The following is a 14873-nucleotide window of genomic DNA, read 5'->3' on the forward strand; positions in this document are numbered from 1 at the left end:
GTTTAACCCCCTATTCGTACACTCAAAGTTGATTGATCACCGTGTGATGTAGGAAGGCTTTCTCTATACTTTAGTCAAACCTGGGGAGTGCCACAATTGTATTGGTCTAGACTTATTTAACAGTTTTTTTTTTCTCCAGCTGTATTTCACTTACGTGAAGTAGTTAGGCAGGTTCGTGTAACAGAACTTTAGGGACTTACGTGATGGTGGGAAGAACGCGAGGTATATTTTCTGGTTGAGCAGAAACATTTGTGGATTTTATACAATCGGAACCGTGTCATTTCTGGAGGAATATCTGATGATCATAAGGCCTTGATTCTACGAGTCTAAATACTAGTCAAAATCTGATGTTACTCTTAAGCTCCTGATTGTTATGTAAGCTTTCAGTCATAAGATCCGGAAAAAAAAAGACCATTTATCTGTTCAAGTGTCTTTGCTTGAGCAATTTCCGTCTCATTTAGTTCACTCTCGTTTTTTGTCTTTCTTGATTTCAATGCATGTCTACTTTTTTGCATGGGATCCCACCTTAACAAGAACAAAGGTTAGTGAACTGTGTTTGGTCTGTTGGGTAGATATGGCTCTAGTTAGAGTATGAGCTTATATAATTATTTATACGCACTTTAAGCAGATGCACCCAAATGTTTTAAAGATATAAATAAAGATGAGGACTTAATCAAAAATATATTAACAACAAACATGAAAGAGTTACAGTGGGGCAAAAAAGTATTTAGTCAGCCACCAATTGTGCAAGTTCTCCCATTTAAAAAGATGAGAGAGCCTGTAATTTTCATCATAGGTATACCTCAACTATGAGAGACAGAATGAGAAAACAATCCAGGAAATCACATTGTAGGATTTTTAATGAATTAATTGGTAAATTCCTCGTAAAATAAGTATTTGGTCAGCTACAAACAAGCAAGATTTCTGGCTCTCACAGACCTGTAACTTCTTCTTTAAGAGGCTCCTCTGTCCTCCACTCGTTACCTGTATTAATGGCACCTTTTTGAACCGTTATCAGTATAAAAGACACCTGTCCACAACCTCAAACAGTCATACTCCAAACTCCACTATGGCCAAGACCAAAAGCTGTCAAAGGAGACCAGAGACTAAATTGTAGACCTGCACCAGGCTGGGAAAACTGAATCTGCAATAGGTAAGCAGCTTGGTGTGAAGAAATCAACTGTGGGAGCAATTATTAGAAAATGGAAGACATACAAGACCACTGCTAATCTCCCTCGATCTGGGGCTCCACGCAAGATCTCACCCCGTGGGGTCAAAATGATCACAAGAACGGTGAGCAAAAATCCCAGAACCACACGGGGGGACCTAGTGAATGACCTGCAGAGAGCTGGGACCAAAGTAACAGAGGCTACCATCAGTAACACACTACGCCGCCAGGGACTTAAATCCTGCAGTTCCAGACGTGTCCCCCTGCTTAAGCCAGTACATGTCCAGGCCCGTCTGAAGTTTGCTAGAGGGCATTTGGATGATCCAGAAGAGGATTGGGAGAATGTCATATGGTCAGATGAAACCAAAATAGAACTTTTTGGTAAAAACTCAACTCGTCGTGTTTGGAGGAGAAAGAATGCAGAGTTGCCTCCAAAGAACACCATACCTACTGTGAAGCATGGGGGTGGAAACATCATGCTTTGGGGCTGTTTTTCTGCAAAGGGACCAGGACGACTGACCGTGTAAAGGAAAGAATGAATGGGGCCATGTATCGTGAGATTTTGAGTGAAAACCTCCTTCCATCAGCAAGGGCACTGAAGATGAAGCGTGGCTGGGTCTTTCAGCATGACAATGATCCCAAACACACCGCCAGGGCAACGAAGGAGTGGCTTCGTAAGAAGCATTTCAAGGTCCTGGAGTGGCCTAGCCAGTCTCCAGATCTCAACCCCATAGAACATCTTTGGAGGGAGTTGAAAGTCCGTGTTGCCCAGCGACAGCCCCAAAACATCACTGCTTTAGAGGAGATCTGCATGGAGGAATGGGCCAAAATACCAGCAACAGTGTGTGAAACCTGGTGAAGACTTACAGAAAACGTTTGACCTCTGTCATTGCCAACAAAGGGTATATAACAAAGTATTGAGATGAACTTTTGTTATCGACCAAATACTTATTTTCCACAATCATTTGAACATTAATTCTTTAAAAATCCTACAATGTGATTTTCTGGATTTTATTTTCTCATTCTGTCTCTCATAGTTGAAGTGTACCTATGATAAAAATTACAGGCCTCTCATCTTTTTAAATGAGAGAACTTGCACAATTGGTGGCTGACTAAATACTTTTTTGCCCCACTGTATATCAAAGAATATGCTGTTCTAAGATCCAATAGGAGGCTGTTCCACAGTTTGCGGCCATAAAAATAGAAAGCAGCCTCCCCAGATTTCTTGTGTAATACTTTCAGTACTTCTAAAAGAAATGCTTTGGAGGATCGGAGTGTTATAAGTTATAGACTTAAAGACAGTCACTGATGTATGTAAGGTCCAGGTTATGTAAAGCATTGTCAATCAGTAAAATCCAAGAAGAAATAAAGACCATTGTAGTCCTGGCTAAGTTGATATGGATAATGAGAATCCCTTTAGTTAAATATTCTCTTTATTTTCTGTTTTCTTGAAATATGATTCAGGGTTTTTCTCCAATGTGAAAGAGAAAGATAACGTGTGTTGGCCAACTAGTTTATGATTTATTTTTTAACCAACTATCTGGCAACACATCCCAAAAATATCTTGCTAATGTGCTGCTTAAATCAAAATTACTCCATTACATCCATTGGCATCCACTATATATACTCTCATTTTTGCAAGCTGTAGGATTTATGCAGACTTTATTACAACATCAGGTACATGATATCCTTTCTGGATTGCTGAAAGTTATCCAGGTGGAAGCTTCTTCTCGGTCGAGCAGCCGATGTGTAGCTTTAGTTAGGCTGGGGGAGCAAGAATTTTGAGCTTATTGCGGCTGATAGCTTACTGGTAATTGTGACAATACATTTATGTAATATCAGCATCATGCTAATCTGGATGGTTAAACCGTCAACCTATAACGTGTATACAACCCTAAACCCTTGTATTGTGTCGATGGAGGTTTCATTACAAGAAGTCCTCTTTATTTGCCCGTCTTTACTGCTGCTTCACAGACCAACCGCAGGACAATATACTCATATGGTTGGGATATATATTCCCATTTGTCTGCAGGCTGATGGCTGTAATGTAACATGTGTACATACAGTAACTCAGTCATCCAAGGCCTTCACAGGAAACGCCTCCAGCTCTGCCAGGCAGTGTTGGCTATGAGCGGTAATGAGCAAGACAGGGAAACATACTTGCTTGCTGTGTGTTGTACATATACACTGCCTTCTTTTAACGCTCCCTTTAAGATCATACGGATTTGTTGTGTGCTCTATATGAGTCATTAATGTCCTGCGTATTGTGTCTTTGCTGATGTTGGCTTGTAAAATGTGTGTAATTTGCTGCAGGAAATAGAGGAAACATTCACAGTTTGCCTTCAACTCGCATTTTTTGCCACTTTTAATGGCCGCTGCAGTAGTTAACAGGAACAAGGCAGTGCTTTGGGATTGTGTTTCAATGTGATAACCCACCGCTTTGTAATAAAACAGAATAATGGGCCAGTGTTTTACCCAGAGGACACAGAAGAGAATGCCTTACATTCAATGGCTTTATTAAAGTTTCTTGTTTTAATCATCCACATTGTTCTGCATCTTTGATAAGCTGCTGCTGACATTGTACCATCAGCTTTTGTTCTGAGGTTGTATCTTTTCTTCTCTCGGGATGAAATAATTAAGTAAAGATGTCATGCTGCTTTTAGAACACAATGTCACAAAATTGGATGTGTTGTTGTGCGTCCCGAATCTTCTCCCAGAATAGGCTTGTACTGTAGGAGCTGCCCTTTGATTGAGCCGTGATAATGAGCTGAACTTCACTGCTATAATGGGCTTTTACAGTGTAATTGATCTTTAAGGACGAGGCCTTTTTGAAAGCTTTAATTTTCTCTGAGATTAAATCATTAAGATGCAAATGCCATGTGTGGTACCCTTTATCTCCATGCTGAAAGCTATTTGTTTTCATTAGGAACCCTTTGAAAAGTTGCCCTTTTTCTTGATTCACTTCTTTCTTGATGGTTCTTTTGTGCAGAAATGTTAATCCTATAGTTCATGTGAAAAAAGAACACACTACAGTTAAGGGAAACCCCCACAAAGCATAATAGGGCTCCTTAAGAAGTCAACAGAATTCTATAAAAACATTTATGATTGGATTTTACCAATAACATTTTATATTATACCTAATCGCTACTGCTCAACTCATGCTATGCCTCTGTAAGCCTGCAATTTTATTATAACAAACGATGGTGGAATGTGAAATCATTCTAATAAAAACAAAAATCAAAACTTAGTTAGTTAGTTTGTTTTTCTCATTGCGACATTTAAACTTTTGTTTAACTTAACTCTTCGTGCATACAAGGCTGTCAATCTGGAAGTCATATTTATTAATTCTATATATTAATATTAATTCTTGCAAAATTAAAAAGGAGTTTTATATTCAGAAATCCAAAGTCTTTGATTGACTGGCTTGGATGAAACTATTTCTTGTTTAAAATCAATCAAAAGAAGACTTTGTGACATAGTCATCCCGTGATGAGCATTACCATCTGACTGATTGATTTAGATTTAAGCGGTTCACATTTTGCCTTTTACAAATATTGCTTCTCCTTGGATTTTGATATTGCAGTTTTCCCAAATGTGATTCCAAAACAATTCTTAATAATATTCCAGCCCTACATAAAGGTAAAACTGTGCAACAGCCAAACATTTAACACACTAATAGTTTCCACTGCAGCCCCCCCCCCCCCCCCCCCCTCCCCCTCCGGTCTGCTTCTTAATCACTAATGATGATTAATGTGGACTCTGAGCTTATTGGCAGAACTGTGTTATTGGCATTCTGACAGGGTTGTTAAGATGGATAACTATGCAACAGTGTGTATGTATGTGTGAGGTGGCGAGCCCCAGCAGCGGAGGACCCTACCTCTTGCAGCTTAGCCTCCGAATCAATTTGTTTGTCTGGTCGATGGAGAAAATGGAGGAAAGGCTGAAAAACAACAACACCTAAATTAAAACTAAGTCTCTGTTTGATGAATCTGTTTTAAGGCAGTAGAGAAAAGAAAATTGTGATTTATGCCCGTCGCCATGCATAAAAACGTGCTGTGTGTGTGTGTGTGTGTGTGTGTGTGTGTGTGTGTGTGTGTGTGTGTGTGTGTGTGTGTAGGAGATGGTTCGTCGGGGGGAGATCCTTGATGACGGCATGGAGGATGAGTTCTACCTTCGCCGCCTCGACGCCGGGCTGTTCGTCCTTCAGTTAATCTGCTATATTATGGTGGAGATCAGCAACTCAGGAATAGCACAGGTGCGCACACACACATACACACACATTAAATAGGTGTTTTATCATAGATTCTACATTTTTAAAACGTCCGATCAGAAAGGTTATTTAAGAGTTAGTGCCTCCTTCCACATCGCGTGCCAGCGACTGTTTCAACACTTTGTACTGAGGAGAGAAAAATAAAACCGTTTTTGAGCACACCCCCTTATTTGTTTGGCAGTTTTGAGCATTTTGTGGTGAAAATATTTGACATTTTCACAAAAGGGCTAAAGGGGAAGATGAGCTTGTCTTTTACGTAGATGTAAACTATCGTTAAAAGACAGAAAAAGCCATCTGTTTAAGCGTGTCGGCTGGCGGACACTGACCGTTAGTGCTGGTGAGTGTTATTACCATATGCAGATCGTCAGTATTGCTCTATGGCTGTCAGACTGATTGGGAAATCTCATTCATACAAAGTGTGAGAACAAGAATCTTCCTTTTTGTGATTATAATAAAAAACAATGTCATACAATTTTATTTTACCCCAAAAGAATAATAAAAACCAAGGGGGCGAAGCCTGTTTGATGAAATACTTGGAGGACGGTATTCCTAGCGCCCTGTTGGCAACTTTCTGCCAGAAAAGACGCTATGTGGACAGAAGGCCTCAGATGCATTCACTTACCCACACGTCTTTGCCTCAGTAGACTTGAGCGGCACTACAACACTTTGTACTGCTGCTTAAAACGCTGCAGCATGTCCTTGCTCACTTCTTGCTTTTTTATAGCATAATTATAAGCTATGGACTAAGGACTCCTTTTAGATTCCTTAGTAGTAATTAGTTCAGGTGTTTGAGAACCGGCGTTGCTAAGAGACACGCTGTCAACTTCCACACATATTTGCCTTTGTAATAGCTTGTATAGCTAATAAACACTGCTGCAATACATCTTTGTTCTCTACAAGCCCAAAGCTGACTGAATAATTCCATAAACTGTATGATTTTCAATAAATACTTTATTCATATTGAGAATTTACTATTTAGTTTGTAGACTAAAAAATGCTCATGTCATAAAATATGACAAGAAGACATTCAAAGCCTTATTCAGGAGAAGTTTCACATAGCGAAATTGATATTTGTTACAGGTCTACATACACACAACAAAGATATATATATATAGTCTGATTTCTAAGCAAAATTCATTTCAATTTGACAATTTGATCCTGATGCTCCTTTTCTCTGCATTTAGCTCCAGCAGAGGGTCCATCAAATTCTAAACCTGAGAGGAGGCTCCGTCAAAGTAGTGCGACACATCATGAGGGGTAAGTTACTTCATTTTCTTTCCTACGCCAATTTAAAAAATCCAGTTCTAATACCAATCAAAACGGTACCATTAACCCTAATAAACATATATGTATTCATCTGCTATTAAGACATTTTCAGGCCTTACTCCACACAATTGTTGCATTGAGGTTTTTTTTATCCTCTCACTAACTGATAAATGAATTGAGATCAACTCTAATTGCTGTGCTTTCTCTGCGCCCAGCTGCTGTTATTGTAACACTTCTTGCAGATGTTTCTCAACACCCTTCACACTGTTAATGGGCTTTGAATGTGAAACATATGGTGGAATTGTGAACAACGTAGTTCCTCACAAACATATTCAAATATAACTATACGTTTGATACTTTTTATTATATAACGGGGTGAATTAAAATGAAGGCTGACTTACAGTACGTTTATTTAACCACATGGACACTAATAAAATAGGTGCTGCTCAAAGTATTTTCTTTAAAGTAGTTTTATATGAGGTTAAAGTGAGTTGCAGTTAAAACTTTTTCTTTGACTTTATTACTCATTAAAGCGGCCCTATTTTATACATTTTCAGGTTTCATATTTGTATCTTGTATCTCAACTGTCACACATTTCCATGCTTAAATGTTCAAAAAGTTCTTTATTTTTCTCATACTGCCTGTGCTGCAGCACCACTTTTCACCCTCTGTCTGAAACCAGAGCCCAGTCTGCTGATTGGTTAGCTGGCTGGCTCTGGTGTGATTGATCAACTGCTTAGCTAGCCAATAGCAATAAATAAAGGTGTAAACAAGGAGTCCAATCAGGGTGTTTCAGGCAGTGGTGGGGAGTTTGTGGGAGACAAACCCACTCTGGAAGGGACTTTGGGATTTTAACACACTACAGGACAGTGAAGACCCAAAAAAGCAGAATAGGGCCTCTTTTACATTAAAAGTTCCTAGTTGCTCATTATGGTTTGATTAAAGAACCATAAGAGATGTGGGAGTGCGGAAATGCACAAAAAACCTAAAGAAGCTGCTCCTTAGGAAAGTCCTATCACTTTCAGGGAAGCATTTTTATTTCCAATGTTTTTAAATCCTGTTTTTCGACCTGGCAGAGTACCTGCATTTCAGGGGGAAATGTCAGTATAATCACTGCTCTGTGGCTCTGCCTGTTATTTGATAGTAAGCTCACGCTGTCCTCCTGCCAAAGTGGTTTTGCTGGAACATAATGAAATGCTATAAATATTGTCATTCTTCCTTATTCTTTTATACAAAGAAAAGAGGCCTGAGCTAACTTTGAAATGGTGGTGTTTAAATAAAACTCTCTTCTGAATTTTTACATTTTTTTAGTAACATTTTTCACATTATCCACCCCCTGCTTTGTGCGTGTTTCTGTCTAGTAGATCTATCTCTGCATGTTAACATTGACACACGACAACAGTAGTTTACACACGGTCCCCAAACTGTGGCTATTAGGAGATCTGCTACAGAACAGGAAAAGACCTTATAAGGATATGAAGCTCATCATAGTCATTAGACACAAATGGATATATATTTATCAAAAAGGGTGACAATAATGTTTCTTTTATTTGTTCAAGAATAACATGTCAAGATTAAGTCGTATTTCTTTGTAAAACATAAAGTAATACGTAATTTAAGTAAAAAATAGTCAGTAAAGTTGAAATATTAAGAATATTGTTAAAATTGCAGTATTTACTGAGGAGTTGGCATCGTTCGGAAAATAAATTCCTAATTACAACCCCTTGTGCCAGGCATGAGTGAAATTGAAGGTCGTAAGAGAGATAATAAGATATTATGCATTTCTAGAGAAATACATTTGAAGTGTTGAGAATGAATTTGTGCTTTATTCTTCCTCTGGAAAAGCTTAATTAAAAGACGTCTTCCTTCTCGATTATAAACACAGTGAAATCTAACTAGCTCATTTGCACATGTACTTAGTTGGACTTTTCTCAAAAATGCATAATACATTATTTTCTTCTGCATCTCAATATTAAACACAGGTGGAAAACTAATTCATGTCAAAGCTTGGAGTAATAAATAGACCCAGCTATATTCAGCGGAAATATCCTGGCGTCCTTTTCATTACATTACCCGTACAGATGCTAAAACATTGTACATCCCGGCGTTCGTTTATGCATTGTAATCTAATCATTGCGAGAGGAGCCTGGACAGCCCTTCAAACAGTCTGTCACTCATTCTTTATTTCCTGTCCCAAAGACTTCCTGTCCTACCACATTATTTTTCTTTTCGCTTTCCAAACACCAACAGGTGTGTTATTCTCTTCCTGGTGCGACATCCATCCCCCCCTGTATCATTGTCGGATAAAGCTCGAGGACGAGTCTCCGCTCACACAGCCTCTGGCTCTCGGTGGCTTGTAGCTGTGTAGATACAGCCATCCGTCACGCATGGCGGTGCCAGCAAGCGTGGCACTTCTCCAATCCTCACTGTGTGTGTTTGTGTGTGTGTTTGGAAATGTTAAACATGTTACTTGTGTTTTCATCTGTTTAATTGCTTACACGTCGAGGCTTGTCCTGGTTATTTTTGCTTACTAACATGATTTGTTTTATGTTTGTGTTTGCACATCATGATTATATGCTCATCATGAGCATACATGTCCTTTCATTTGCATATGTGATACACTTTTACATGTCCTTGATTACAAGTCTGCAGGTGTGTGTGCTCAGTTGTCCTTTCAGATTTTAATTCATGTGTGCACTTAAACACAACATACATATTCTGCAAGTTGTGTGTCCTTGCATGATGTTGTTTCGACTTACTTATGTATTTATCTTAAATTGTGTTTGTTATCTTTATGAGCCGTGTGCTTGCACTGCATAATGCTTTTACTCCCTGTGTGTGTGTGTGTGTGTGTGTGTGTGTGTGTGTGTGTGTGTGTGTGTGTGTGTGTGTGTGTGTGTGTGTGTGTGTGTGTGTGTGTGTGTGTGTGTGTGTGTGTGTGTGTGTGTGTGTGTGTGTGTGTGTGTGTGTGTGTGTGGCGCGTGTGTGGCGTGTGTGGCGTGTGTGGCGTGTGTGGCGTGTGTGGCGTGTGTGGCGTGTGTGGCGTGTGTGGCGTGTGTGGCGTGTGCGCTCACCTCTTCCATTAAGGCAAACTGTGGAGACCGTTCCCGTTTAGTGCCTGCTTGGTCAATGTGAAACTGTAGAAAAAGGTTAAGCACATGCAGAGTGTCTGCCGTCTTGACCTTAGTGTCTTTAGTTCGCTTATATTGGAAGCCGCTATGCAGGAACGAAGGTTTAGCACACTCTAAGGAAGATCATTAGTGTTGAGACAATCTCATGCAAGGTTTTCCTCTTTTAGAAACATTAGGTAGGTTTTGACAACTTTGATACTAGCTTTTAAGATAACACTAGAAACTATACAACAAGAATAACATTAAGGTGACATGAAATGTACTCCATGGCTCTGGGCAACATCACAGGAGAATGTGAATGGATTTCCCCAAGGCACAAGCTGGTTTTTGGGTTTTGTCCTTTTGCCTTACAGTCAGTTCACGCTCGATCAGAACTAGTTTCAAGGACTTCTCGTCAGAAGAAAGAAAAAGTGTTCCAAGCGGCCCAACTGGAAGGCAATGTAAAAAGAGCAAGCTGACAGGAAGACGTGATATAATTTAAACAAAAGGATAACTCTCCTGGAAGAACTTCATAGAGTTCAGCTCAGTTCTTCCCAGGAAAAAAGAGCGCTACAGAGAAGTTCAAAGCCTGAATCCTTTCTCACCTTCACAGGGAAGGCCGAGCACTGCGTGAAGTGGGTGTGAATGTAATATCGTCGGTTTTGGAAAGAAACAGAAATGGTCTGACATAAATCCACCAGTTCCTACAACAAAGAGGAGTGAGGGCAACTTTACCCTCCGGAGTCTTTTGCTTTTGCGGGTCAGTCACAGTGTTTGGCCCATATCCCTGTTGGGATCTGTAATTTAGTGGCACTGATAACCTTGGCATATAGATTATGTTCAAAACGAAAAAACATAACATCTATTTCTTCACTTATTCTATAACAAATTAATTCCATTAGATGACAAAAAACCAAAATGTTTTGCCAAAGATCTCCACTATATATGGATTTGAACTCTCTAACAATAAAAAATGCTGGTAAAGTAATTTAGTAATTTGTTACTCAGTGTGGCTCCTCTACTACATACATGTAGCACTCGTTAATGCTGGCAAAATACTTTAGACAGCAAATGGACAGACCTTTTTCCAGTCACTATTCTAGTTTTTGCAACAGAAAGCTAAACATATTTTAAAGAAATCTTAAGGCAACTGAAATGTTACTTTTTATTTTTATGAACTGAAAGCATTCAGTTGAAAGATTTTAAGTCATCCTGCCCTTAAGCTTATCATACTCTGGTTTATTGGGGGGAACAACTTGAAAAATAGCCATTAAAACCATGAACTTGACTGGCAAATCAATTCTGAAGCAGGTTCTTTTTTTCATAGACTTCTATGCAAATTGAAGGGGAGTTAGTCCCCTGCTGGATTTTTAGAAAGAATGCAGGTTAGGGTACTTCCTCGTCGGCTCCACTTTTCAGGAGGTTGTTGCTTTACTTTGTAAAACATGATAACAGATTATTTGATTAAACGTAGCTATACAAATCAGCTGTTTCAATTCAACAAACATATTTTGATCACGCATTATTTCAGACATTGCACCTTCATTATTGCCTGTTCGTTGTATCATCTGGTATAAAGAAACTCAATACTGGAGATGCATTAAACCCATTTTGAAAGCCTTATGGTGTGTACATTAACACACCACAGGTTGATTATGTGCCGGCTGGATCAGACCAGTTTCAGGCTGGTTGGTGTAACGGCGTTTCTAAGGAGTTGTGATCATACTACAGGTCCCTACTCTACAGCGGTCCCCTCCCCTCTGCTGCTGCTGCTGCAGAGTCTGCTCCTGGAAATGATTCTCCTTGTACTCATGGCAGATCAGTCCCAGTCACTGACCTGAGTAATGGCCATGCTCAGTACTGTATTGTCCTATGCTGCGTTGCCGTGGTGACAGAGAGAGTACCAGCATGCCAAAGAAAAAGGTTCTGCGGAGCGCCGACGAGTCACCCAATCCCTGACCTTTCTGTCTGCGCGACTGACTGCGCCGCCATTTATAGACATGGACACACACACGGGCACAATGACAGGCCGGCGATAAAAGAGGCTGTGGCTTTATCATGTTTCTGTTGGGTCGCTTTTTTTCTCCGTGTTCTCTTACCTGCTTTATCAGTCAACCTTAAAATTCAGCCTTTTTTTACTTGAGTTACATCCCCCACCTCTGTGGATCAAATGCAAGTTCTTGTTCCCTGCCATTCAAGGCCGCTGTGGATTCTTTCACTCCCCTATGCCTCCAATAGTGGTCCAGCCTTACACTTTTATAACTTTCCAAGCCAAACTCTCCTCAGAATACCCAATGATGGAGTGACCTCTGGACTCAACAGTGGACCACTGTCACACTGGGTGTCTTCTGACCAGAATTGAAAACGTATATCTCAAGAAACCATTCACGTATTGTCCTGCTGTGCCTACCTTCACACTCTGCTGGTATCTGGTGCTGCTCATCTCTTTAATAACATACCAGATGTATATCTTCACTCCTCCTGGTATGCAGTGGTAGAAAGTAACTACTTGTAAACGTGCAGGCAGCTTGTAGATCATTTTCCAACTAATCATTTTAAAATCTCTTGGAGTAATACTTTATTCTCTGGCGAACTTCTAACCTAAACTACATTACTTGATTTAGTACCTTTTATTATTTATGTTAAGAATTTAAATTTTAAAACTTATATTAGGCTTAAAATCTTCTATAGTTGATTAAAACAGCGGTTCCCAACCTTTTTGATCACCAAGTGTTTTGTTGTGGTCACTTGATAGTTTAGAAGTATATTTATTAATTAACTCATTAATTGTATAAGCTCCTTGGAATATTCGGGGAGAATTTCTAACAACGTGCAATACTTATTAAAACAAAGGTCAAAGGTCAACTACTACTTGTAATTTAATACTCTAACACAGAAATGTTGATTTAAGCATTGGAACTTGTGGTCAGCCATTTCTGCTTTATTTACACCTGGGTCGTCTTCATTTATTTTGGTAATCCTGCAATCAAATTAGGCCCTTCATTTTGAGGCTCAAAGTTAATCATTTGTGTACAACCAATGGCTTGTTCACATCGTGTTTGAATCATCATCTGTGTCCAACGTTATCTATCATAAATAATAAAAACAAGACACCGGTTGTAATTAACCAGAATTATCTGAGGTAATCTATATTTGTTTGTTCCTCCTGCACTCATAAAGACATGTAGTATCTTCCTAAAACGTCTTCTTTGTCCCATTAAGTCTGTCACCATCTAATAACATAAACGCCTGTCCTTGCTGTCTTTGACAGCCATGTTTGGTCGTCCTAAACCCTGCGGGCTCTTGTCAGGAAAGCCTCCTTCATTCTCTCCTCTCTGCAGTGTCTCCCAGAGAGAAAGTCCTCTTTTTCATCTCTCCGTCTCGACATCCCTGGGTTTAGTGTGTAATCCCTGCCTCATAGGCTGGCTGAGAGACTCTACCGGGGCTGCGGCAGCTGCAGCATTCTTTCTCAAACATTAGACTCACAAATCGACCGTCGAACGGTCTCCATGGCCTCATCGCACGAAAATGAACAAAACAGCGAAACGCTCGGAAGAACACGATGGAGTATGAGCACTGCTCAGTACACCTGGACCCCTGACTGTTCCCAAAATGAGGACTGTACAGTTGCTGTCCGGGGACCTCTCATGATGTAGAAGCATTTTTTTTCCAAAGTGATTGACAGACTAAACACTGTCTAGATTACAGTGAAAGGATGTTTGAAAATGATTCTTTGTCTCTTTTAGCTTTTTTCTTTTATACTACAAAGAATAGTTTCAATTTGCTGTATTTCTTAAGTGGGTACAATGAGATCCATTGAAAAGCTTTCTTGAAGTAACAACATTTGTTGATTCTTCTTTAGAAAATGAGGGAAGGAGATATTATTGGGAACAAGGGAATTGGGGGGGGAAAGGGCAGCTGGACTGCAGCCCCAGAAAGTCATCTTAAATTGGAAAACAAGGAGTAACACAAAAGAGGACAAATTATGCGCATGTTCAGGTTCATATTTGTATTCTGTGGTGTCCAATCATGCTGGGGAGGGGATGTGTAGGAGAGAAACTCCCTCTGGAGGGACATTTGGATTTTAGCCTTTACAGACCATTTACATGCACCAAAAAATTATATAACAGATTGCACGAAAGAGAAAACCCCCAGAAGCATGAAAGAGCCCCTTTAAGCTGCTGTTTGAATGATTCTACATAGTAATACTATTTTCTCCTTATTTTTGGCATTTGAGTAACTTACATTCCTACCCGGAAAGCCTTCCTAAACCATGTATTTCATTATTGACCTTTCGTCTATCTTCCATTCTCTTGTGTTTCGTGCTTCAAGGATGTTCTGTGTGACCTCAACAGCCACGCCCCCATGTGACACGTCAACTAATCCTCCGCCTCTTGTTTGTCTTTCAGAGTACGCAGAGAGCATCGGCGACGGGAAAAGTGAGGAGTTCAAAGAGGTCGAGCGCAAGAGGATCATGGACCTTGTGGAAAACTTCTAGTCTCACACACTCAAACACACACAATGTATTCAACTTTTAAGAACATTTTAACCCTGCTGGTCTGATCTAGGACTGATGGTGACTTATTTTTTGACATGCTAAACTATAGCCCCTGGGGATGTTTACATGCACAGCAATCAAGCTAGTTGCTAAAAGCTAACTGGATACATGTTCATGGTTAAAACTCAAATTATCAGAATTAAAGAAATACATCAAATACACCTCCATAAACACAATCTTTACCTGCCAGAGAATTGGTTAAGATGATGTGATTGCTGTGCAAGTAAAGCTGCTCAGTGAAGAAACAGCAGGATTGGAGTCTGCAGAGCGGAAGACTGTATCTTTATCTGAAACCCACGGCGAACACGAGATGTACTCGGAGCCGCAGCGCTGTTTATTTTCTGTCCCGTGGCGTTGAACACCGCGGAATAATTAACGGGCCGCTTGCACAGATCTGCAAACCTAATATATCCATCCCTCGGCTCCCTCACTTTACCTCGTTTGTTTTTGGATTTACGTGTAAAATATTTTCTAATAAAACATTGGGTAATAAAATCCTGA

At 39.9% G+C, this 14873-nt stretch overlaps 1 protein-coding gene across 2 annotated transcripts in view; it reads left to right on the forward strand.

The window, feature by feature from the left end:
* Positions 1-14873, forward strand: part of ctnnbl1 (catenin, beta like 1) — a 54502-nt gene extending 39629 nt beyond the window's left edge. For both annotated transcript variants that reach the window (XM_063895635.1, XM_063895643.1), the window contains exons 14-16: positions 5286-5423; positions 6623-6695; positions 14224-14873. In XM_063895635.1, the coding sequence (XP_063751705.1) occupies positions 5286-5423; positions 6623-6695; positions 14224-14312 (300 nt within the window). In that variant the 3' untranslated portion in view covers positions 14313-14873. The remainder of the gene's footprint in view (positions 1-5285; positions 5424-6622; positions 6696-14223) is intronic.

Source organism: Eleginops maclovinus, chromosome 1 (assembly GCF_036324505.1).
Source record: "Eleginops maclovinus isolate JMC-PN-2008 ecotype Puerto Natales chromosome 1, JC_Emac_rtc_rv5, whole genome shotgun sequence".
In the NCBI taxonomy this organism is placed as follows: domain Eukaryota; kingdom Metazoa; phylum Chordata; class Actinopteri; order Perciformes; family Eleginopidae; genus Eleginops; species Eleginops maclovinus.